Source organism: Poecilia mexicana, unplaced genomic scaffold (genome assembly GCF_051168715.1).
Source record: "Poecilia mexicana isolate PSO_F unplaced genomic scaffold, ASM5116871v1 scaffold_6, whole genome shotgun sequence".
NCBI lineage: Eukaryota > Metazoa > Chordata > Actinopteri > Cyprinodontiformes > Poeciliidae > Poecilia > Poecilia mexicana.
Window position 1 is genome coordinate 33809352 of NW_028263375.1, and position 24081 is coordinate 33833432.

General features: G+C 40.4%; 1 protein-coding gene across 5 annotated transcripts in view; it reads right to left on the reverse strand.

Moving 5' to 3' along the window:
- ripor1 (RHO family interacting cell polarization regulator 1) overlaps window positions 1–24081 on the reverse strand; it is a 66412-nt gene that overhangs the window by 21193 nt on the left and 21138 nt on the right. For 2 of the 5 annotated variants that reach the window (XM_088006665.1, XM_088006666.1), the window contains exons 2-16: window positions 17043–17166; window positions 16001–16153; window positions 14142–14220; window positions 14014–14037; window positions 13848–13901; window positions 11901–12050; window positions 11706–11769; window positions 11012–11055; window positions 8850–8975; window positions 8581–8729; window positions 8335–8443; window positions 7631–7744; window positions 5276–5398; window positions 3240–3391; window positions 2467–3106 (exon numbers count right to left, since the gene is read on the reverse strand). In XM_088006665.1, coding sequence (XP_087862791.1) covers window positions 2467–3106; window positions 3240–3391; window positions 5276–5398; window positions 7631–7744; window positions 8335–8443; window positions 8581–8729; window positions 8850–8975; window positions 11012–11055; window positions 11706–11769; window positions 11901–12050; window positions 13848–13901; window positions 14014–14037; window positions 14142–14220; window positions 16001–16153; window positions 17043–17140 — 2079 coding nt within the window. In that variant the 5' untranslated portion in view covers window positions 17141–17166. Of the gene's footprint in view, window positions 1–2466; window positions 3107–3239; window positions 3392–5275; window positions 5399–7630; window positions 7745–8334; window positions 8444–8580; window positions 8730–8849; window positions 8976–11011; window positions 11056–11705; window positions 11770–11900; window positions 12051–13847; window positions 13902–14013; window positions 14038–14141; window positions 14221–16000; window positions 16154–17042; window positions 17167–22785; window positions 23408–24081 lie in introns of those variants that run through there. The other 3 variants (XR_015763115.1, XM_088006664.1, XM_088006667.1) reach the window with 3 other exon arrangements.

Sequence of the window (24081 nt, forward strand, 5' to 3'; positions counted from 1 at the left end):
CAGACAGAACTCAGTCTGTCCATATGGGTAATAACACCTCCGATATAATTTCTTTAAACACTGGCTCCCCACAGAGCTGTGACCTGAGCCCCCTGCTGTTTACCCTGATGCCCCACGACTGTTGTCCCAGGTTTGCACATTAGGTGCACATTACACACAACCTCAGCTGGACACCTCACATCGCTTCACTGGTGAAAAAGGCACAGCAGCGCCTGCACTTTCTGAGATGAGTGAGAAGGGCTGCTCTCCCGCCTCCCATCCTCTCCACCTTCTACAGAGGAACCGTTGAGAGCCTGCTGACCAGCAGTATCTCCATCTGGTCTGGGAGCTGAAAGGCCTAAGACTGGAAGTCTCTGCAAAGCGTGGTGAAGACAGCAGAGAGGATCGTTGGGGCTCCACTCCCCCCATCCAGATTATTGCACACAAACACTGCTTAGCCAGAGCAAACCAGATCCTCTCTGATTCCATCCATCCTCTCCATGGTCTGTTCATCCGGTTACCGTCTGGGAGGAGAGTCTGTAGCATCCGCTGCAGAACAGACAGACTCAGAAATAGTTGTCTCTGACTGGCCATCAGATTGTTCAACAATCACATCATGAAGACTCTCTGAGACTGTTTGAAAATAGTAATTATTATTTGCATATAATTTAATTATAGGCACACTTGTGTTTTTGTGTGTGCTCCGGTGGCCAAGTGATGACATTTCATTGCCAATTTTACTTATGTTTCTTTGTGCAATGACAATAAAATAAGTCTAAGACTAAGTCTAAGTCTAATATTTGCTTGATGATTTTAATGGTGGCATTTGACAAAATATAACGTCCATTGATGGCTTCATAATTGATTACCATGATTTTTATGGTGTAAAGCACTTTGGACCGCCTTGTTACTGAAATGTGCCATACAAATAAACCTGACTGAACAGTATAATTCATTATATGGATTGCCCTGAAAAACTGATAAAACTTCTCTGCAACAACTATAAATTGCTTGTGTGGCAACATTTCAGCTACTCTATACTCCAGACTACTTTGTAGTTAAAATTGCAATTTCTACTCAAATGTGAACTAAACAGTTGAAGGATTTTGTTCTATTTATAAAACCTCAAACATCATTTTGAATACTAGTGTTTTCAGCACCTCATTAGAAAAGCATTAAAATGTCAACACATGGACTATTCAAACTTGGACTGAAATAAGTTACTGTACAATGATTACAGATTTTTCTAAATAAAATGTTTCATTTGTGCTGCAAAAATCTCCGGTCTCAACATCTCATGAGTCTGTATTGTTATAAATAACTATCAACTTTTTTTGTAAATCAATGCCCAACTCAGACATGACAGTGGTTTAAAACTGATAAACATTATTGTCAGTTCAGCTGCTCTAAATTTTGAGTTGGAATTGTTTTGAGATTGTAACAAACTGTTGTGAATGCAGTACTTAAGTTTTAACCACTACAGTTGATCATGGTGGCATTGACATCTGTAGTCATGAAGATACTGGAGGGACTGGACTTCTTCCATCTTAAAACTATCATCGCCCTCCTCCTTTGGAGTTCACCTAGAGAGCCAGCAGGTCTGCAGATGATGCTATCACTTTGGCCTCTCATTTCATTTCGCAATATCTGGACTCCCCAGGAGCCCAACCCAGGATCCTGTTGATGGACTTCAGCTCTGCATTCAATACAATCTGGCCAGATCTGCTCCAAGTCAAGCTCAGCTCAGTGTTCCCTGACTCCATCTGCAGGTGGATCACCAACTTCCTGTCGGATTGGAGGCAGTACATGCGGGTGGGGAAGGACATCTCAGAGACTCGGTTCCCCTCAAAGCTGTGCACTTTCACCTCTGCTCTGTATACCAACTGCTGCACCTCCAGCCATCAGTCTGTGAAACAGATCAAGTTTGCAGAAAACACCACCCTTATCCGGCTTTTCTTGGACAGAGATGAGTCTGATTACTGGACGGAGGTGGATTGACTGGTGGTCTGGTGCAGCAGTGACAACCTGGAGCTCAGTGTCCAGAAGACATTGAGCTCAATGGACCTTTCCGTCTCCATTGTGAACTCCTTCTGCTCCAGTTCTGATGATCAGCTCCCACCAGAACAGCTGGTGGGTTCTGGTCAACTTCCACCATAACTTCAATGGGAGCAGTAAAAAGGTCCCAGTAAAAAGAGAAATGATCAAAGGAACGCCATAAATAAAATGAAAGCACATTTTAAATTGTAATTTAGTTTGTTATGACCAAGCCTACTCATCATCAATGATTCTGTTCTATTTCTTTATTCATGTTTTCCTTTTAAACCTTTTTACAAGAAACCAAGAAGACTTGAGCAGTAAAAGTCGTGTAGATTTTTAAATAAAGGGAAGTGTAATTAGATGAAAAAACTAAAACTTTTTGCTGCATACAGTTCTCAGCTACAGTATCCTATTCATTTCTACAGACATGTTCAAGTTTTCCATGCTTACCTTCAGAGTTACCTGCAGGAGCCTTAGGTTTTGTTCAAGTGTTTGCAACTCAGGAAACTGTCCTCTATAATCATCCAGAGAGGAAAGAAGAATTTCCAGGGCATCCTCCAGCTCACTGTCCACTACACTGTCACTCCCTCCAAGTAACCAGCTTGCTCCCACACATGGCCTGTCCTCTTCCACCAGCACTTTTTGAGCTCTGTAGGTCCCATTTCTGCTGGTTGTGGATGGGTTTGTGTACTCTAAGTCAGGATAAAATCTGCTTAGCTCATCCCTCTCAGACTGGGGAAAAAAGGATTCTTCATGTGGATGAATGAGTGGGTCAGGAATGGGACTGACATCTGGGATTTCCTCCACAACACAGAGGCTTGGTGGAATGTCAGTGTGCATGAGGGAGGGGCTTGCTGGCTCCGATCTTCTACAGGGGATCTCTATGTCATTTATAGAGATCCCAGACATCAGAGAGGTTAAATCTCCTGAATCACCAACTGATGAATCCACAAACCCATCGGTGCTACTCTCACTGATGTGACTCAGAGAGCGAGAGTAAGACTGCCCATGTCCTGGGCTGGGGCTGATGGTTCCCACCAAATCCAGCTCCTCAAGAAGGCCATTTGTTACTGGTTCCTCTTCCATCATACTGCAAAGTAGTTACTATGTCAGTTTTTATTATTATTCAAAGATCACATCACATTACCTAAATGACTGGTTTATGTAAGTTCAAGTAATAAACATACTAACAAACAAACAAACAAAAAAAACATCAAACATGCCTTGGGCTGTGGGCTACATATGGGAATTGGATGCCTGAAGCCTTTAAAGTGGAACTGCCATTGGGAATCTCAGTTGGAGGAGGAGAATAGTGAACCTCGGGCTGTGGAGACGAAAAGGATGCAGGTTCGATTCCTGAGGTCCTTAACACACCCTGGAGCAACAAACAGACATGTGGTTACCAGTCAGTGTCAATACCAGTTCTTCATAGAAATGGGCTGTTGGCCGGAATTGGTCCTGCAGGTTACCAGCCAGTCAGAAACTTTTTCTGGTCAGTGAACACATAACTAAACGACAGCACTTAACAATAATACTCCACAGTGCATACACCCTAGCTAAGTTAGCAATTTTCACTATTAGAGAGCTGTTTAAATAATTCAGAAGAATCACAGAAATGCAAGAAGCTATTCTAAAAGAACCAGTAGGCTATTATCTGATAATTGTCTGCTATTTATTTAGATGGGCCTAGAGTAAGAGAGAGCTAGACCTCCAGCAGCTAGCAGGAAGGCTACATAGATTACAGTAAAGTAGCTAGGCTTCTGACTATAGTGGCAACTAGCTGATTAGTTCAGCTTCTGAACTCTAAGATTCCCAATAGCATCAATAATTATTACTTATTGATGTTTACAATAAGTGATAAATAATACTACTTATCACTAATGCAATACAGCTTTGCAGCCTATCAATCAATTAATCAAATTTTATTTGTATAGCACATTTCAGCAGCAAGGCATTTCAAAGTGCTTTACATCATTAAACACAAAAACACAGAGTCATGCAACATTGAATAAACAATCAAAAACATTAAATTTCCTGCCAAGTCAAAGTTATGCCCTTCGAATCGGCAGAAAAAACAACAACAAAAAACCCCCCAAAAAACACAGGGGCGCTCCAACCTGCACCTGTTAGGATTTGGGTTAGTGTGAGTGCTCTTTCCTATAAAGGATCTTTGGGGGAGAGTTCTGACAGGCTGGTGCACCGGCAGCTGATTCCGAGTAATTGGCTGGTGGACTTATAAGAAGCATTGGAGCAGTCATTCATCGCTCGATGGTCCCACTTGTTGAATCCGACGAGCTGTTGGAATCAAGCCAGGAACTAAGTCCGGACTTAGAGATCGCTTCCTGCCAAGACCGAACATCTCTACCTGCCGCTCTCCTCCCTGCTCCATCATTGGTCTTCAGTACACTCCCGGATCCTAGACTTTTCCCTCCGTGCAACTACCATCCAAGAGACAGTAAGCTTATCCCTCAAAACCAATCAAGATCTCTCAAACTCCGGTCCCTACTAATATCTCCCTTCTCCGAACAGAACCCGAGCTGACCTGCCTACCCGTTCTCTGGAGCACAATCAGATTTTATTTTTTGGAAAGAACCTCCATTAAACTTTCACTGATCAGTATTCTCTGGTTTTATGTGTGAACTTGCATGTGGGTCAAGAAACTAAAATCCAGCATGACAGCACCCCTTTTCAACAATGGGGGGGACTACCACAATAGTTATTTGTTTTATTAGGATCTTGAGTTGTCTTTGTCTTTGTTCATATTTTTTCATTTCCTCAATGCCACTCTGCATTTGAGTCCTTTATAATTAAGACACCATGACAATTTTTCCCTTTGTTAACATCTCTCCTTCTAATAGAAATAACTAATAACTTATTAGGTAGGAAAGTTAGGAAAAAATAATCTGTACGTCTGTATTCTCACATTACAGTTCTTAAAAGAAGCCAAATTCAGCTAAAACCACCATCAACAGGTCAAAGCTCCAGATAAACCAGAGATTAGGAATCTGCATGCCTTAAATCTGATTGGTTCTTTGGTATTTCTTCCTGCTTTTCTCAGTTATAGTTAGTTTCATCATAGAAAACAGAATTAAAATAGTGCAGTACATTTCATTATGTTACAAAACAACTTTTAAACGATTCAAAACTAAATTAATTAATGATAATAATGAATTCTTTAGTAAAAGAAATGTTAAACCTAACACTGCTGTGAAAGCTAGCATGACCTGGAAAACTTCAATAAAAATCTTCGGTGTGTTACCGTGAGAGGTGGAGAGCTGGTTTCCACCGGCACAGACGACTGACGGCCAGAGGAGTCATCAGATGAGTCTGAGGTTGACCAGGGTGGCTCTTGTACTTCCCCATCTGGACTGTCATCACGGATCTGAAAGAGAAGAGCAGAGCTGGAAAGCTGGTCTGATGTGTGCAGCTTCATCTGTATAGCTGGACTGAGTAGTTCTGCAGAGATGGAGCACATGTTCTCACCTTTATCAACCAGCTCCTACTAGGTTTATATTTCTGTTTAAATCAGTGTTTCTCAACCTTTTTTGGGACAGCGCCCCCCTAGCCCTTATCCAAGTCCCTCACCGCCCCCTACCAAAAAATTTGCAGGCTACTTTGCACTGACCATTATTTCATCATTAATATTACTATCACTATTGTAGATGTTTTGATTTTTATGCTTGTATTTATCATCAAAAATAATTTCCCAGAAAACAAAAAAGCCATGGGAATAGAAATTATTTTCACAGGCGTCTACAAAAAATGCAATGAACATTCAGTTAAAATCGGTAGGTCTAACAGCAGCCAATCAGAGTGGAAAAATATTCTTATTTTGTGCCATTTTCTAGTTGTTAAATCTTCCACAAAATGATCAGATAAAAGATGTTCAACATGCCAGTTTAAACTTTGAACTATGTGCAAACCGACTGAGCTCTGCAGCATTAAAACATGGATAGAACTGTAACTACATTAATCATAGCTCTTCTTCTCTTCAGTGTTTCTGTCGGTTTCTGGTGGTGCAGCTCTGTGCTGCCTTCAGGAGAATGGGACATCAGAGCATCATCCAGAAAACTTCACCCACATGGCATTTATTGTGCAATCCAGAGCTTTCAGTGGAAAAACAAAAGTTCCTTTTAATGCCATACAAATATGAGACAGAAACATGGATTATATCTTCATATAGACCTGTCTATTGATTTATAGATTAATAGTTTTACTGGACAGAAATTACAAAGAACAAATCTGGTTCTTAATCAAATCTAATTAAAAACATAAATAAGTGATAAGTTATTTACTGTTATGATCTGTCAGATATATTTATTCTCAGTACTAGATGTGGTCTCAACAAACCCATGACATTTCAACAATATTATTTTACTTTTTATCTGGAAATAGTGTGTTTATTCTTGCCATACAGTCCTCTGTATTAATTATTGATCGAAAGGTCTTGCCATACCAGTTTATTCCTCTGCATTTACTTTAGTTTCTTAGTTTATTCTTGCATTTTGTTCTTCATTTATTTCCATTTTCATCTGATTAGTATTATCCTCTCTTGGTTTATTGCTATGTCCACTTTAGTTTCTTTCCTGTTGCTAGATTTATTTTATCATTTATTGACCATCATTAATCTTCACTCATCACCTGCTGCGCCTCCTAATCGTCATGTTTCACATCATGTGTTGATTTTTCACTGTTCACCGTCGGATTCTCTGTTTTTATGCCATAATTCACATCTAGTTCGTCGCTCCGTTTTATGTCCCGCTTCTCCTGTTTCAGAGTTTTGCGCAATGTGTGCGTCTTTTTTTTTAAGCCCTTAAGGTGCAGGGCGGTCGGGAAGCGTATCGATGGGGAAAAGGCAGACTGACATAAACCTTTTAAACAACGGAAACAATTTCTGCATTCTGATTATTGAAATTTAAAAGTGCCGTGTTGTTCTACCCCCGTTTCATACCGGACCACTTACAGCACCGTTGTTAACGCTATAAAATGAACGCTCTCTATCGTGGTATCACTATGGAGGGATTTCTTTATTTGAATGGGTTCATTTTTCAGAGGGATACACAGCGAGGGTATCGTGATTTTAGCTACCAGTAGCAGGAGAACGGAGCTGCGCCAAGAAGCTAACAGAAGCTAACAAACACTGAATAGAATACAGTTGCAGCCAAGCATGGTTTAATGTTACACAATACAGTTTTACCAAGTTGCTCAAAGTCTAAACTGGCATTGTTGTGCATTTAAGGTGTAAAGTTTACCTTCGACCAAAGGCATCCCAGCGCCCCTCTTTTGTAAAAATGTCCGCCAGCGCCCCCTGCCGTACTCTGAACGCCCCCTGGGGGGCGGTACCGCCCACGTTGAGAACCGCTAGTTTAAATTCTTCTTGTCGCTTACAATTCTCTCAATGTCCAGGCACAATTGTTCAGTAAAAATCTCTTCATTTTTGTTTTTGTTGACTCAGTGTTATATGTCACAAGCAGCCCTCTGGAGCTGGATGTCCTATCCATTTATCATCTCTCCATAAAGGGCTGAACAATCATAACTACAGTTACTGGCAGCTTCAGTCTATACTACAAGGCTACTAGTGTCTGCTCTGAGGGTGGGCTTTCTATGGACTTACTGCACTGAGTGTTTCTGGTGAATTGTCCCGACAGGGGCAGCTCTGGGTAAGTGTTCCCCTGAAGATGTCCATGAGAGGCCAGTGCTGCTGCCTTGGTGGACACCGTGGCAGAGACTGCACATCCAAGATGCAGCAGGTGGAGCAAAGAGTGTTGGAACAGTTAGCAGTCAGCAGCTGTTTACTCAAAGCAACGTCTGTCTGACGTTGCTTTGAGTCTTACTTCTGCTGGCAAAAATGATTTAACTAACAATCATGTTGGTGCTTCTTTAACCTATTTAAAGGGGCAGTATTATGTATTTTCCAGTCACATAGCAAATTTTTTTATATCCAAATCAAGTAACTATGTTACCTTCAGTTGTTATAAAAATGTTGAATATATCAAATGTATTCAGCATTTTTGTCTAATTAAACATCTTGTAATTAAACATCTTGGAATTGGGCCTCTGTCTCTTTAAGAAACTCTGCTCTTTCTGAAACTCCACCTTCAGGAAGTCAGAGCCATGTGATCAACATGGCTCTGCTATCAACGCTTCAGCAAGTTTGTCTAGATGAAATGAGGACCAGAACCAAACCAAATAGAGATTTAAGCCCCCGGATGTTCTTAAAATGTTGTTTTCATTATGACACTTCTTCCTCATAATTTTCTATAAACTGTTCCAGACAATATTTTGAGACTAACGATTTAAAAAAAGGGAAAAACCTACAGGGAAGGGTTGACTGCGTGCAGGCGGTGTCCCTGGTTGTCTCAGGATGTTTGATGAAACTGTTGGTGTTTTGTTGACAAGAGCGGCCTGGTCATCTTTATCAAATGGACTGAGGAGAACATCATGAGAATTAGAGAGACAAACAAAACATATAAAACCAAGAAGACGACCTTGTTAAAGAGATTAATAACTGATTCAAATGAATTACCGAATACATCAGTAGTTTTTTTCACTTTTTCAACTTACTTCCAGGTGACTTCAAGGCTAAGTTTAAGAGTGCCAAGATCATTTATATCCACAGCTACCACCTGGGTGAGTGGAGCAAACAGGTCTTTCATTTCACAGGAAACAGTCCCTACGACCACGTGATTGGCTAAGCTCTTCAGTTCTGTCACCTAGGAAACAAAAGAGATGATTCAGGGTTAATCATTCAGGTCTAGATGTAGATACTGTAAGATTAGAGCAGCTAATACCACTGCTACCCAGAGTTGCAACATTAATTTCCGGTCACCAACCTTCACAGAGAGGAACTCGTTAATGAGAGGGAGAAACACCGTCTCTTCACTGTCCCACACCTGCTTGGCGTTGATTTCTATCCTTCCCCGTAGTTTCCAGCGCTGTCGGCCATACTTCATAAAGATCTAAAGGCACACACAGAAACATTCCATATGTCACATAAAAGCAGACTTTATTTTAGCCAGTCACCCTATCTACTTTTAAGACTTGGCTTACACGCTTTCCTTTTTGATCAAGTTTATAGTTAAATTTGGCTTAAATTATCCAGAGCTCTCTTTGTAATTATGCTATTATAGGCTTATGTTTATATCCAGCTCTTTCTACCATTAACTTTGAGCTATCATAGAATGTTCTCCTGACCCTTGAGATGTTTTTTACTCTTTGTCTCCCTTTAGTGAAACAAGGCAGCTGGTTATCCTGAGCCTGGTTCTGGTGCAGGTTCCTCCTTGGAGATTTTTATCCCCACCGTTGCTCCAAGCTTGTTCTAATTTTATAGCAAACTGAACTCTTTTTACTGACTGGCTTTTTATGAAAGAATGTATTGTCATCTGAATGGATGGGATTGAATTGTGAAAACTGAATTTGAACTTAACTATATTAAGTAGAATTATAGTGGGATTTCTTGGTCTCTATTGGACTGCAGATGGGCTTGGATTGTTTTGTCCTGTAAAGTTACTTAATTTATTCAATACTTAATTGAATAAAACAAAACTGAATGTTTTTCCTGTCATTCAATCAAATGGTTTTATGTTCCCTTAAACACTTGCTACATCTTGGAAAACATAAGAACTAATTATACCCACAACAGAGATAACAGAAGAAATACAAACAAGGCAGAGCTGATGTTCTGATGTAATGACAAACCTTGGATCAAATGTTTCAGAGCATTGTAAAGAGGTTCCCATCATTTCAGAAGTGGAATCCAGGTCATGTACATATCTCTAAACTGGTCTAAAAACCCCAAACAGAAATCAAACCAAAAGCATTCAGTGTCTTCCACGTTTACACACCCACTGGAAGTATTAAGGCTGGGTTGGTGGAAATGAAGAGAAATTCTATGTGTCTCAGGGTCATGTGACTGCACTGATTATAACATCAGCTGAAACGCATGTCAGGAAACGCTGCTGGCCTCATGTCAGTAAGGTCAGACAGCCCTGCAGAGCTGGATGCAGTGACTCCATCTTCTCCTGTAGCAGACCGGCTCCAGGACCTGCTCCATCAACTCTGGGCCAAGTTGACTTAATGTGAAAGTTTGGACTGCTGGCTGGTCAACGTGATGCAGGTGATCCAAAGGTCCATATGCTGTCTTTGGATGTATTTTTTCTTCTTAACATACTGTTCCAAGGTGCTGTTTCAGGTGTGGTTAGACACACTGATGCAGGAAGTGACATCACACTGTGGCATCAGGATCTCCTCAGCCACTCCTAGAAGCTAACACCTCCTGCCACAGCACTTCCAGAAGCAGCTCTGATGTTTAGCCAGTGGTGCTGCCATACAGCAGTCAGCCATGATGTAGCACAGATGAGACTCACTGCTGAACTTGAGGAGAAGCTATTTGTCGTCAGCCACTATGAAGATTTTTACAAGCACACATAGTTTCTATGTGATGTCTAGTTTGAACCGTTCCTTTGGCTTAACTGTAATGTCAGTGAATAAATCTATACATATAAAGAACCTAAAACATGTTTTCTAATTCTATTCTATCTGCATGTAAACGATATCATGTCAACTACAGAATAAATGTATGTAAAGAATGTGTGCAAATTTTCTGATAAACTCACAAAACAGCAGTAACCCTAAAGAACCAAGCTGTTTACCAGCTGCCCTGTTCACAATGCAGAGCTAAAGGAAAATGCTTTCCGTGTACAGGAAAACCACCCATTATGACTCAGCAGCAATAACACTAGGCAGATTTCCAACAACAGTAAGTTTCCAGAAACAGTCAATGAATTTTGGCTTCATCTAAAACAAAAATGTCCACACTGCTGGTCCTTCCTTAAAAACTTGGCAAAATAAATCCTTTCTTACACTCCTAAAACATTACCAGCTAAAGTCAGAGATTTTTTTATTTTCCTTGCAGTGATATAACTATTACTCTGTTTATCTTCCCCAGTTTAAACATTAAGTTATTTAGCTGAAACAGACGAAGGTGCAGACTAACCTCATACTGATCCCCTGCACACAACCTGGCAAATCCTGCAAGACCTGAAAAGCAAGAAGACATAGAACTTGAAAGAAATTCCCCAAACCCAAAGCATATCTATGAATTACTGTCATCATTAAAAAAAAGAATATCACCTGAATATTTCTACACAAACTCTGTGAGCCCCCACCACACACCCAAAGTCATTAAATAGCACTCATCTGAATGAATGAAAGCACAGCCATTAGGGCCACTTCAGGCTTCTGCAATGCCTTCATCAGTAATAAGCACTCTAGTAACTTATATAGCAGAGGTGCATGTATGTGGCATATAAGTTTTCCTATTGTTTTGATGCTCTTGAGGTAAAGGATTTTGACATGTTTAAGAAGATCTGGCTTAGCTGGAGCTCAAAGTTCATATGCTACAGCAGGGCTGCTCAAGTCCAGTCCTGGAGAGCTACCGTCCTGCAACTGTTAGATGCATCCTTACTCCATCAGACAGGATCAGCTCTGAACAGGCCTGGTAATGAAACATTCATTTAATTCAGGTGTGTTGGAGCAGGGAAGCATCTGAAAGCTGCAGGATGGTCGCTCTGGAGGATCCGTGTACTACAGTATCAGATCTGCAGGAAGGTCATGTTGCAGTGTTATTTACCTGAGTGGACCAGAGAAATGTAGGTAGGTATGCAACAGGGTGGTGAAGATTTTATTACCTTTCAATCTGATGTGGAATTCTCCAAGCTGGTTCTCAAAGTCATTTTCCATCACACACATAATCTGCAGAAAGAATGCATAATCTATTCACTTCTGCACTATTTGAACAGTACAACTGCTATCTTTAAAACATCATCATTGATAATATAGGTCATATCTGACTCCTCATATGCAATAAACTCAGTTTATCTTACCTCTGTGCATTCCTTGTATCCTTTAGAAGCCTCTCCCAGGCTTTCCTTAGCCTCCTTGCTTCCTGGGTTGGCTGTGTATGCCTTCATTATCTTGTGGGCTCCATCTCTCAGTTTCCTGTGCAGGCAGTAGGTTTCATAAAACTCCTCAACCTGAGAAGAGAATACCCAAATCTCAGAAGAGAAGCTCTGTTCTGGCAGAAACATTAACAATCAAGAGGCTTTGGAGAGCAAGAGATTCATTCAGTGTTGCTCATTTTGGGAATTTATAACTGGTAGAACTGTGTGTATATAGACATGTGATCACAAATAAAAGATACATGTAGTATCTGATCACACATGAGAAATTTTTTTGGCAATGTGCAAGAGGACCAGCCAAGAAAAGAGACGATGAGTTAAAAAACAGGTTTCATATATGGACTCCAGATGCATTAGCAGGCATACCGCCACTGTGACCTGAACGTGCCTGTATCAGGAAGACACGCATGTGATAGTGTAAACTTTGGGGAGAGAGTGTGTTGGCCAGAACCCTATAAATGGGGTGCTGTCCAATGATTGGGGGGGACTTCACTGTGATTGGGTCAAGACTTAGGCTGCAATATTGTAATAAAAGCTTTGCTGTTCAACCAAAGTCTGCAGCATGTAGAGTCTTTTTCCTGCAACATCATCACACCATCATCAAGAGGAGCCTGACCAGAAAAAACCACACTCAGCATTTGTAAGACATGATCTAAAAAGGAAACACTATAATTTCAACTCATGATGACAAATGATGCAATGTTACAAGAAAAAAAACTATAGATTAACTGACAAAACCAGTTACCCAAGTTAAAGGAATAGATCTATAGAGATGGAGAACCACAGTGCTGGTTCTGTTGGACCTCAGTGCAGCTTTTGACACTGTTGATTTTACTGAATTTTACTGAATCGACTGGAGAGTAGGGTCGGACTCTCCGGTCCAGTGCTCAACTAGTTTGAATCTTACATAAAGAACAGGGATTTCTTTGTTTCAATTGGAAACTTCTCATCAAAGAGGTCAAAGGTCACATGTGGGGAACCCCAAGGTTCAATCCTAGGACCCCTCCTATTTAATATCTATATGCTACCACTGGCTCAGGTTATAACAGGAAATAAGATCAGCTACCATAACTGTGCAGATGATACGCAGCTCTACATCACGATGTCACCAGGTGACCCTGAACCCATCTGTTCACTGAATAGATGCTTAGAACAGATAAATGTGTGGATGTGCCAAAACTTTCTCCGGCTGAACAGAAACAAAACTGAAGTTATTATCTTTGGACCTAAAGAGGAACAAACTAGAATCAATGCTCAGCTTCAGTTATTACAACTGAAAACCAGCAATCAGCCCGAAACCTGGGAGTAGTGATGGACTCTGACCTGAACCTTCAGAGCCACATTAAGATAGTCACAAAGTCGGCCTTCTACCATCTGAAGAACATCTCCAGGATTAGAGGACTGATGTCTCAACGAGATCTAGAGAAACTCATCTATGTGTTTATCTTTACTCGCATTGATTACTGCAACAGTATCTTCACAGGTCTGACTAACAAAATCAAACAGCTGCAGCTGATCCAGAACGCTGCTGCTCGCGTTCTCACTAAAACCAGGAAGATAGAGCACATAACACCAGTTTTAAAGTCCCTACACTGGCTCCCTCTAGCTCAAAGAATAGACTTTAAAATACTGTTAGTTTATAAATCACTGAACGGTTTAGCACCACGATACATTATATCTCTGCTGTTGTTGTATTAACCTTCCAGATATCTGTGCTTCTGGTTAGTGTGCAACAGTACACTAGCCAGAAGCATTTAGTTTCAGAATTCGTTCCACCTATAGCACCTTCAAAAGGAGCTTTAACCTGAGACTAATCAGACTGGATTAACAAAGAGTATCCGGTCAACAAAGGATGGATTTTGTGGCTCTTACCTTACTGAGATGAAACTCCAACTTTGTGATGTACCGCTCAATCACCTTAACTTGCTGTCAGGGAAAAAGCAAAGGCAAATTCATACCACTTTACTGACTGAACCATTTTATCACCATATTACATAATGCAGTTTAGAAACAGGAGAAGAAAATATTGTTAGCTCACCTTGTCTAATTCATAAAGGAAACCCTAAAGAAAAGAATAAAACATCAAGTCATCAGAAATCATCAGAGCTGTATTTAAAGACATGAAGAGTGAATTGTCAGTTTGTGTGCAGAATGATCAGAACATACCAGTCTGGAGTTTCTCTTAGACACTCTAATCTGTCTGTTGATGTTTTCCAAATCCATTTGATAAACATGCAGGTAAGACCTTTAATACACACAATCCATCAGAATGAAAATAAACTCTAGTACAGAAAGGTTTATTGAAATGTGCTTTGTGCGTTTAATTTGATGGGAACAAGCCTCATGAAAATCAGCTGATTGTTTGATTGTCTTTTCATTGCATCCCTTTGGAGCTCTGACAGTTGGCTCACTTCCCTCCTTGTTGTCTTGATTTTAGCCTCTAACCGTCTTTTCCATGGTGGGTATTGGGTCTCATGTTTGCTCTTGTAGCCAAGCATCTCAAGGATCACTGATGCTGAGTTGTATATCAGCTCATTGGTTTCTGTTATGGTGTTGGTAGGGATCGTTCTCAATGCTGCATTCACATCTTCAATGAGACTTTCTGATGGTACTTCACTCAGCCGTTGTAATTGGCGTCGGGGTTGTCTGGTGTTCATTCGGGCCATGATTCTCTCTCTCAGGTCAGTTGCTGCCTCGTTCAGTTTTGATGGTTCGTTCATTACTGTGGCTATATACCCAGTCTCTGGGCAGGTAGTTGTATTTACCTCCCCTCTAACCTGGCGTCCAGGCTCCTTCCCCTTGCCGTAGCATTTGTGTTGTACCTCGTCAATCTCAAGTTGTGACAGCAGTTGCTGTTTGCGGATGTTGGAACACTGAGCTACTAGTTGTTTGGCAGTTAGTGTCGACTGGGGATGTCGAACTAACCATTCATCCCTCAGTCTTTGCATGTAGCCCCTCTGGCTAGGGTTACTTGAGTAGTAGCATTCCAACAGATCCAGGTTTTCACCTCTCGCCCATTTCCGTCTTGTTCCAGTAGCCCATTTTTCATAAAGGTGTTCTGGTTCCCCAGCACCTGATGCAGACCTTGTTTGGCCGGGCGACGTCTGAGCTGGCATGTTATGCATAGGCTATATAACTCAAAGGGTCTTGCCTAAGGACCCACACTGGATAGCTCAATTTCAATGCTGTAACCTTTTGCCCAAGATTTCTGTCAGATTCAGATCTGAACTCTGGACATTATTATTACTCCCAGTCAGAAGCAACTTGTTGGTCAAATCAAAATATTGCTTTAAACCTAAATCTGTCACAGGAAGGAATAATTTGGGGCTTCATTCCATGTACAGAAAAAAAGCAACTGATTTCTAAAGTTTAATAACGGTCTCTCTGATAACAGTAAGGGGGTACATGTAATGTGTCACCAGTGATTTTGTTAAAAATTATATTTTATCAATATGAGATTGAAAGATGGAATTTGTTTATATTTTGCAAAGTGATGTGATGCTCCTGAAGATAAAACCACGAGATTTAAAATATTTTTCTAATTCCTTAACAGGTATGTTGACAGACAGTTTTGCAGTTTGATACTTCTACAGGAGCAGCTACTGTCATGATCCGTATTTCTGTGTATTTATTGTAAGGTTTTTCTGTGTTCAGTTTCTGTCCTGAGTCTCTGTTTCTGCGTCTTCCCCGTTGATTGCTTCCCAGGTGTGTCTCATTCCTTGATTACCCTCCCTGTGTATTTAGTCCCACCTGTTGTCTTTGTCTCTTGTCGGATCCTCGTCGTATGTCATTTGTCTGCTTGCCACCACAGTGGAACTGTAAAGTCCTGTGTTGGTTCAGCTCTCGTTTTCAGTCCTCTCTTTCAGTTGCTACCGGTAATTAGCTGTGTGCTAACTCTCTGCCGTGGCGCCTGTGTTGGACTGTGTTTGAGCTCTCTTTATTAAATTCATCATCATCACCATAACCTGGGTCTCAGCATTAATCCTCACCACCTCTCAAACCACCAAATCATGACAGCTACTCACTGGAGGCCTTTTTTCAGGGCATTGTAGACCTCATCCAGCCGCTCTGGTTGAGGAACTTTCGGTGGTGGGTTGGCTTTGGTAGACATAGTGAAGAGTCCACTTGCTCGGCTGGACTTCCTGCAGATACCAGGAGTGCTGAACACCGAGAGGTTCCTGTAGCATCAGAAAAAACACAACTGATGAATGTCCTAATCTTTAAATCCATCAACTAGTATCAGTAACCTGCCATTATAAATTCATATGCAGATTAAACATCTCTGATATTTTTACAACATACTTGTAAAAATATACAAGTATATGCCAAGTATACAAGTGGATGCCAACATAATCCCAGCTTAATGATAGAAAACATCTTTTGATCTTGTCATAAACATCATCATGTCTTGGAATGTTAGGATAACAAGATGTGTGTGTGGCCTTGTATTTGAATACTGTGCAGGTGCGTTTATTTGTAATACCTTGTGGGGACGATTTTCCTGACACATACTACATTGTGGGGACCAATTGCTCTTTGTGGGGACCTAAGCCTGGTCTCCACAAGGGGAAACCCTGTTTTAGAGTCAGGGGTCAGAGTTAGGACTAAGGTGTGAATTGAGTTTTGGTTAGGGTTAGGTATGTGATGGTAAGGGTTAGAAAAAGGGTAAAGGTAAGGTTTATGCTGTAGAAATGAATGGAAGTCAATGGAAAGTCCCCACAAAGATAGCCACGCAAACGTGTGTGTGTGCGTTTGTTTGTAATACCTTGTGGGGACGATTTTCCTGACATATACTATGTTGTGGGGACCAATTGCTCCTTGTGGGGACCGGAGCCTGGTCCCCACGAGGGGAAACCCTGTTTTTGGGTCAAGGCTAAGGTATGAATTGAGTTTTGGTTAGGGTTAGGGTTAGGTATGTGATGGTTAGGGTTAGGAAAAGGGTAAAGGTAAGGTTTAGGCTGTAGAAATGAATGGAAGTCAATGGAAAGTCCCCACAAAGATAGCAACACAAACATGTGTGTGTGTGTGTGTGTGTGTGTGTGTGTGTGTGTGTGTGTGTGTGTGTACCTGTAAGGCTTCTCCTGGGTGTTAACTCCAGTGAAGCTCTGGCTCCTAGTGATGGACCTGGATGTGATGCGTCTGACTGGACGGACAGACAGAGACATGGTGGACAGAGTTCGCGATGGACTCCCTGCATTAAACAGACAAAACACAAAAACAATTACACACCATTTTCATTTGATATCAGTTCTTTGCATGCACTTAGTGAAGAGTTTTAATCCGTTCAAACATGACTTAAATGCATTTCCCTTTTTAATATAATGAACTGAGATTATTGCATAAATATATACTGCTCAAAAAAATAAAGGGAACATTTCACTTTAATTTTGTGTGTGGCTCCAAATCCAGGCCTCCATTGGTTAATAAATTTGATTTCCATTGGTGATTTTGTTGTCAGCACATTAAACTTTGTACAGAACAAAGTATTCAATGAGAATATTTCATTCATTCAGATCTAGGATGTGTTATTTGAGTGTTCCCTTTAATTTTTTTTGAGCAGTGTATAAAAAATACAGAAATAATATAAAACGCTAAGTGTAAAGTAAAAAAGGCAAGGCAAAATTTCTGCATATCACATTTCAGCAACAAGGAAATTCAAAGTGTTTTGCATGATATCAACATAAGTCTCAACATGGAGATTTGTTCTGGTAAGAAGTCTCCATGGAGAAATGCACAAACAGTTAGATCTGCAAGACAACTCAGCCATAGGGCTGAACGTAAATGTTGTAAAACTCATTATGTAAGGATTTGATTTTTATGCATATGTTTCTGGTTAATTGAGTCTGTGTTGTCCCGTCTCCCTTTGATTGTCTCCTGCTGTCTCGTTACCCCTTAATTAACCTCTATGTATTTAACATCACCTGTGTCTTTGTTTCACTGTCGGGTCCTAATATGCACATCCACACTTATCCCAGTATCAATGCTATGCCCAAACATAACAAATGCAGAAAAAATGATTCACTTTCAACTACATAACCAAGAAATTAGAAATTAATTAAGCTCAAGTTCCTGCTGTCTGGATGTTAAACAGTTAAATAGCTTTCTAACTATAACCAATCGCTTTGACGTCTTTCAGTCTTGTTTCCATGGTTACCACAGACTGCCCTCGTCAAAGTGTTCAGTGACATTCATATAAACACAGACTGTGGAAGAACCACAGTGCTGGTTCTGTTGGACCTCAGTGTTGGTCATGACATATTACTGGATCCACTGGAGAGTTGGGTCAGACTCTCCAGTCCAGAACTCGACTGGTTCGAATCTTACATAAAGAACAGGATTTATTTGTTTCAATGGGAAAATTCTCATCGAATCAATCAATCAAATTTTATTTTTATAGCACATTTCAGCAGCAAGGCATTTCAAAGTGCTTTACATAATTAAAATAAAAACAGCATGTAATAAACAGTGAGAAAGAGAAATAAAAAGCTGTAGAACTTTAGTTGAGACGCCGTCAACTGGGACTCCAACCCTTTGGACTTTAGTCAAAACGCCAAAGGAAAGGACAGAAGTCACATGTGGGAAACCCCAAGGCTCAATTCTTGGACCTCTCTTATTTAATATCTGTAAGATCCCACTGGCTCAGGTTATAGCGGGAAATAAGATTAGCTGCCATAGCTATGCAAGTGATACACAGCTCTACATTACGATGTCACCAGGTGACTCCAAACCCATTCAAGGTTTCTAAGCATCTGACATTCTAACAGGTGCGTAGAACAGTTAAATGTGTGGATGTCCCACAACTTTCTCCAGCTGAACAGAAAGAAAACTAGAGTTATTGTCTTTGGACCTAAAGAGGAGCGATCTAGAGCACAGGTGTCAAACTCCAGTCCTGGAGGGCCACTGCCCTGCAACCTTTAGATGATCCTCTGCTGCACCACCTGAATAGAAAAATTAGGTCATTAGCAAGGCTCTGGAGAAGTTATCTACACAAGAAGGAAGTAATTAAGCCATTTCATTCCAGTGTTTTGTACCTGTGGCACATCTAAAAACTGCAGGACAGTGGCCCTTGAGGACTGGAGTTTGACACTCCTGATCTTGAGTCAATGCAGAGTTTCAGTTATTACAGCTGGAAACTATAGATCAGGCTGAAATCTGGGTGTAGAGATGGACTCTGACCTGAACCTTCAGAGTCACATAAAGGCAGTTACAAAGTCAACCTTCTATCACCTGAAGAACATTTCCAGGATTAGAGGACTAATGTCCCAGCTCGATATAGAACTGTACCAGCCTGTTGGTTTCGCAAGCTATTATTTCCAAATTATGCTGCCTGCTCGTGCACCTTCGGATTTCTGTAACTTTAATCATTCTTAACACAAACACACCGTGGGCCGCTGGTGGACCTGCTAAGCAGGTTTTCTGGGGGAAGCCCTGCAGAGCCTTCTTTCCAATTTTTGCTCTGTTTCCTACATAGTATACTAAAATGGGACTTCTTATGCTTTTATCTTGCACAGCCTATCGCATGCATCCCCCCAAAATGTTTTGGTTGTAATGTGGCAAAATGTGAAAAGGTTCAAGAGGTATGAGTACTTCTGAGGCACTGTATGGTAGCATATGTTGTTGTACATAAACATAACTGATTAGAAAACAATGTAGGTGATCTATATTCTAGAATGTCTTAATATGACGACCTAAAGGAACCTTAAAAGGTTCAATAAGTGTTTTGCTTACATTTCGTCTAGCTGGTAATCCTTAATGTATTTTTGTTGATGTTCTACCATGGTTGAAACTCTTCATGTGGAACATTTCTCCGTTTTTAATCGTTAAGTCAGCAAATATTTTTTCTCAGAGCTAGCACTGTTTTCTGACCTTGTCCTTTCCACTATCCGGTGTCCTGTTCTCTTAAAGTGCTCAGAGGGCCTTTACACGCTGACTAACAGCACAGGAAACGTCAGAACTCTACAGGAAGTCAGATGTTACTGCTTCCTTTGACAGGAAACCTAGCATAGGAAGATAGCCCAAAAGGCTGACAAGAAAAGGTCAGCTCTGCTCTGCTCAAACTAAAGGAAAAACCTTCTTTATAGCAGGACCATAATGTTCGTCTGATCCTTTTAGAAAAGTAGTTTGCATTAAGGAGACAATCAGAACAAACTTTCTACCTAATCCTAACATATACACAGCAATGCGTGCTGCACTTCCCAACTTGGAAATAATATTACATGTTTAAGATGGACAAAATTATTTGTTGACTATTTTAACTACCAAAGTGACAGAGGAGGAGTGGAAGTTTATCAAGGTGAACACATTTAAGTGGAATGAACTGAACCAGCAAGAAGTGTTGATAGAAGAGCTGGTCACACTAGGCTCTTCCCTCCTTTATCTCCTCATAGTTATGTGTCATAAAAACTGTTTGCCTGCTGTATGAGAATATTAGAATAAAAAGTTAGGTCAGAGCGTGGTTTTACTTCAGTTAATAATCAGTTAATAATCAAATCCTATCAACTTCATTAAGAGCTGAGTAAAGTCATCTCAGGTGAAATATGTTACAGACTGCAGAGTTACATACCTGATCAGTTCTATCCATTGATAACAGATTCCAGTCACAGCTCCTGATGATCCCACATCACCACTGGATGTGCCACACTGAAGGCCTCTGAGCTCATGGAGCATGTGACACTACAGCTTTTGTTTGAACAGTCTGACCTTTCTCTCCCAGACTTTTCTGGATAACCATTCCTCCCCTCTGATCACACACACATATACACACCTTCCTACCCCTCACAGTGTTAGCCAGCACAATAATGACCCACCCAGGTCTACGGTTTCCATCCACTTAGTCGACTGTGTCTATCCAAAGTTGTTGTCTTTGCACAAAAAACACAAAAACCTGTTACAACCTCTGCTTTCTTTTATTGACAGCTATCTTGTTCTATATAGACCCTTTCTGATAGATCTGGAACCATCAGATCTTCTGAACAAGTTGTTTAAAATAAGCAGCTGTTTGTAGCTTTGAATCTCAGAATTAAACCGAAAGAATTTCAGACAACCGTAAAACTCAGCCAATTCTGGTATGCCACCTTCCCCTCCTCCCAAAAAAATTTACTGCATAACCCACTGAAAAAAAAACAACAACCTGGAGAGCTTTCATCAAATGACCAAACCTACTGGCTGAAAAAAGGAACACTTCACGTCACTGCCTTTAGGAGAAGGAAATCCCAGGGGGAGTAACATCCTGTGAGGGGCAGGGCCCGGAAAAAGATTAGTTCAGTTCAGTTCTGGCTAAACTGAGTCACAGAGACAAAACCTGCAGCATTTTCAGAAAATGAAACAACCAGATTAGGAAATACAAGAAGAGTAAGCTTTGTTTGTGTATCAGTACATCAAACAGATCATTTCATTGCTTAATGATCAAACACATCACTAACCAAATAACTAAAATATAAATACAGTTTTCATAAAGAAAATGTATTTTCCTTATGAACACAGTTTCATAAAGAAACTGTGCTTTCTTTATGAAACTGTATAAAAAAATACACTGGTAAAAAAATACTGTGATAAAAAATAATCTATCTAAGAACATGGAGAAAGTGTGGAGGGGGTTCATTTAATAGCATGTGGAAGAAAAGGACAAAAAAAGAAAAATTCCAACATGAGCAGAGTAGCAGCTACAGCATAGTGAAGTGCAGCATATCAAGGTCTACCACAGCATCCCGGACCCCAGATCAGGCCGTCCAGGAGGCCCTGAAGCTGGAAGCTGCATGATAGAGGCTGGAAAAATCTACAGGAAACACAAAAGTTGCTATGGTATACAGTAACATCTGTTGGAGGGTCCAAAGCCAAAACAAGACACCATAATTTAGAAACAAAATGAAAAGTTTGGATTTTCAAATCCAGACTGACAAACAGGTGACAGAGAAGCAGCTGGATGTTCTGGTGGTTGATCAGTTACCAGGGAGGAAAACAATGATCTGACAAACGTAGCCAACAAGTCAAGAAATACCATCATCATCAAACACCAGAAATTAAACTTTGTCCAGGCTGAGGGCCGACTTCGATGGAGTGAGTGACTAAAGTTCAGTGGCCTAAAGTTCAGATCCTTAAACTCGATTCTTTTTATACGTGTACAGAAGCTACCCGACAGTCGGCTCAATTGTTCTGCTGCCAAAATTTAACAAGCTATTTAAATCAGAATGAAAATTAGCTTCAAATGTTGGAAACTGTCTTCAACATCATTATTATGCTAGCTCCTAGTCCACAGGACACAACTACAAGTCTGGGACTGTTCTGTCATGAGGACATCTGAGTCTAAAGCCAACTTCTCCTGAACAACAAAATGAGGTTGAGACGTTGCACCGTGTCCCTTGTCCTTCCTGCAGTCAGTAGTTTTAGACCCCATCTTCACAGTGTTTATAGAGGGACAAAAATCTTTTACTGCTCTCTACATGTCAGTGTTGTTACTGGATGAATCATATCTCACTGTTGTGGTGAGATTACCACAATCTGTAATCTAAACAGATTATAAAATCTGTTTAGATTCTGTATATCTGGATCTGAACAGAACCAGGCTGTGACTTTGTACTGGCAGTGGCACCGTCATTTACAGCCATGTGACCAGAGTGGGACAACCTATTCAACTGAGTCAATAAAATGTCTTCTTAATGTCCCATGAGAAGACATTTCAGGCCTCTGAATAATTAGAATTTCAGCTTTTTGGAAGGAACTCACTTCATAAGATACAGACCTGTAAGCCATCAACAGACACACCTGCAGACACAGTTAGACATTTCAGACAGTCTCAGTGAGTTGGTCATACCTCCATATCCACTGTACATGGTAGTTGTGATGCTGGATACCGGTGTCTCTCTGTAATGGCTCCACCTGTTTCCTGATCAAGCGCCAGTTCCTCTCTGCTAGCACTGACCCTTATGCCTGAACTTCTTCTCTAATTTTACTTTCCTTTTTTGGTTTCTTCTTCCCTCGTCTTGGCATCTGCTGACTTTAAGTATTGGTCAGTAAACAAGTGTTGTTTCCTTCACTTCTTTGCAGTCAATCCCAGCTTTTTTTCATTTCATCTTGTCCCATGGCTTCAGTGCTAGTTGTTAATCCGTCTCCTTCTCCTACTGATCGCCTTTCTCTCTCTGGCACGCTGATAAGAGGAGGAGGGAGGAGGGGGCTGGAGACAGGAAAAAGCAAGGCAGTCCTCCCTTCTCTTCTTCCCTGCTGACATCACTCTTTTTTTCCTGTCCCTCCCTCTCTCAACTGGATGTATTGTTTTCAATATAATGACATATTCCCTTATATTTCTGCCTTTGATAGAAATGCTAAAACACACTGTGGACACAAAGTAGAATAGAATGAAAGATAAATATAATGAACAATTCTGGAGAGAGCTTTGTAATATGCTAATTTACAAATATGCATTAAAAAAATAGACAATAACAGTAACTGTTTTTGTGTAGGTAGATGTTGAAATTAGGTTCAGTGCAGAGTTGCTTAAAGATGATTTGGGGGTTTTGACATCAAATGTTTGAGGTGAGTAAAAAGTTTAAAAGAAATAACAGAAAATATGTTAAAATAAAGAGCTGTATTTTCCTTTCTGTGGAGGACTGGATGGTGGCCCACAGAAAGGTCAGTTCTTATCCAACTGGATGGACACTGGTTGTGTGTTTTATGGACAACACACAATAGCTCTCCAAATCAAGGTAGAAATAGTCATTCAGGATAAACACTTAGAGTTCAACAAAAGTGAATTTTGTTGTGAATTGGTGAAATGGAAAGAAAATGATACATAGTGTTTAACAATCATAAACCTGAAAAGTGTGGCATGTATTTATGTTCAGTCCACCTGAATCAACACTTTGAAAACTATCCTCCACTTTATTTGCAGCTATGTGTTTTGGTGTATGTCTCTACCAGCTCTTTTCCTCTAGAAACAGTTTTTGTAAAATATCTAATAAATATAAACTACTTTTAAGTAACAGTCTCTAGGCAGGTATTAAACATACTTTTAACTAAGCCCTCTATTAAAAACATTGGTACACCAATATAAAATTCAAGCTAATATTGATATCTAATATTAATATTGCAGTTATGGCTGATAATACATACT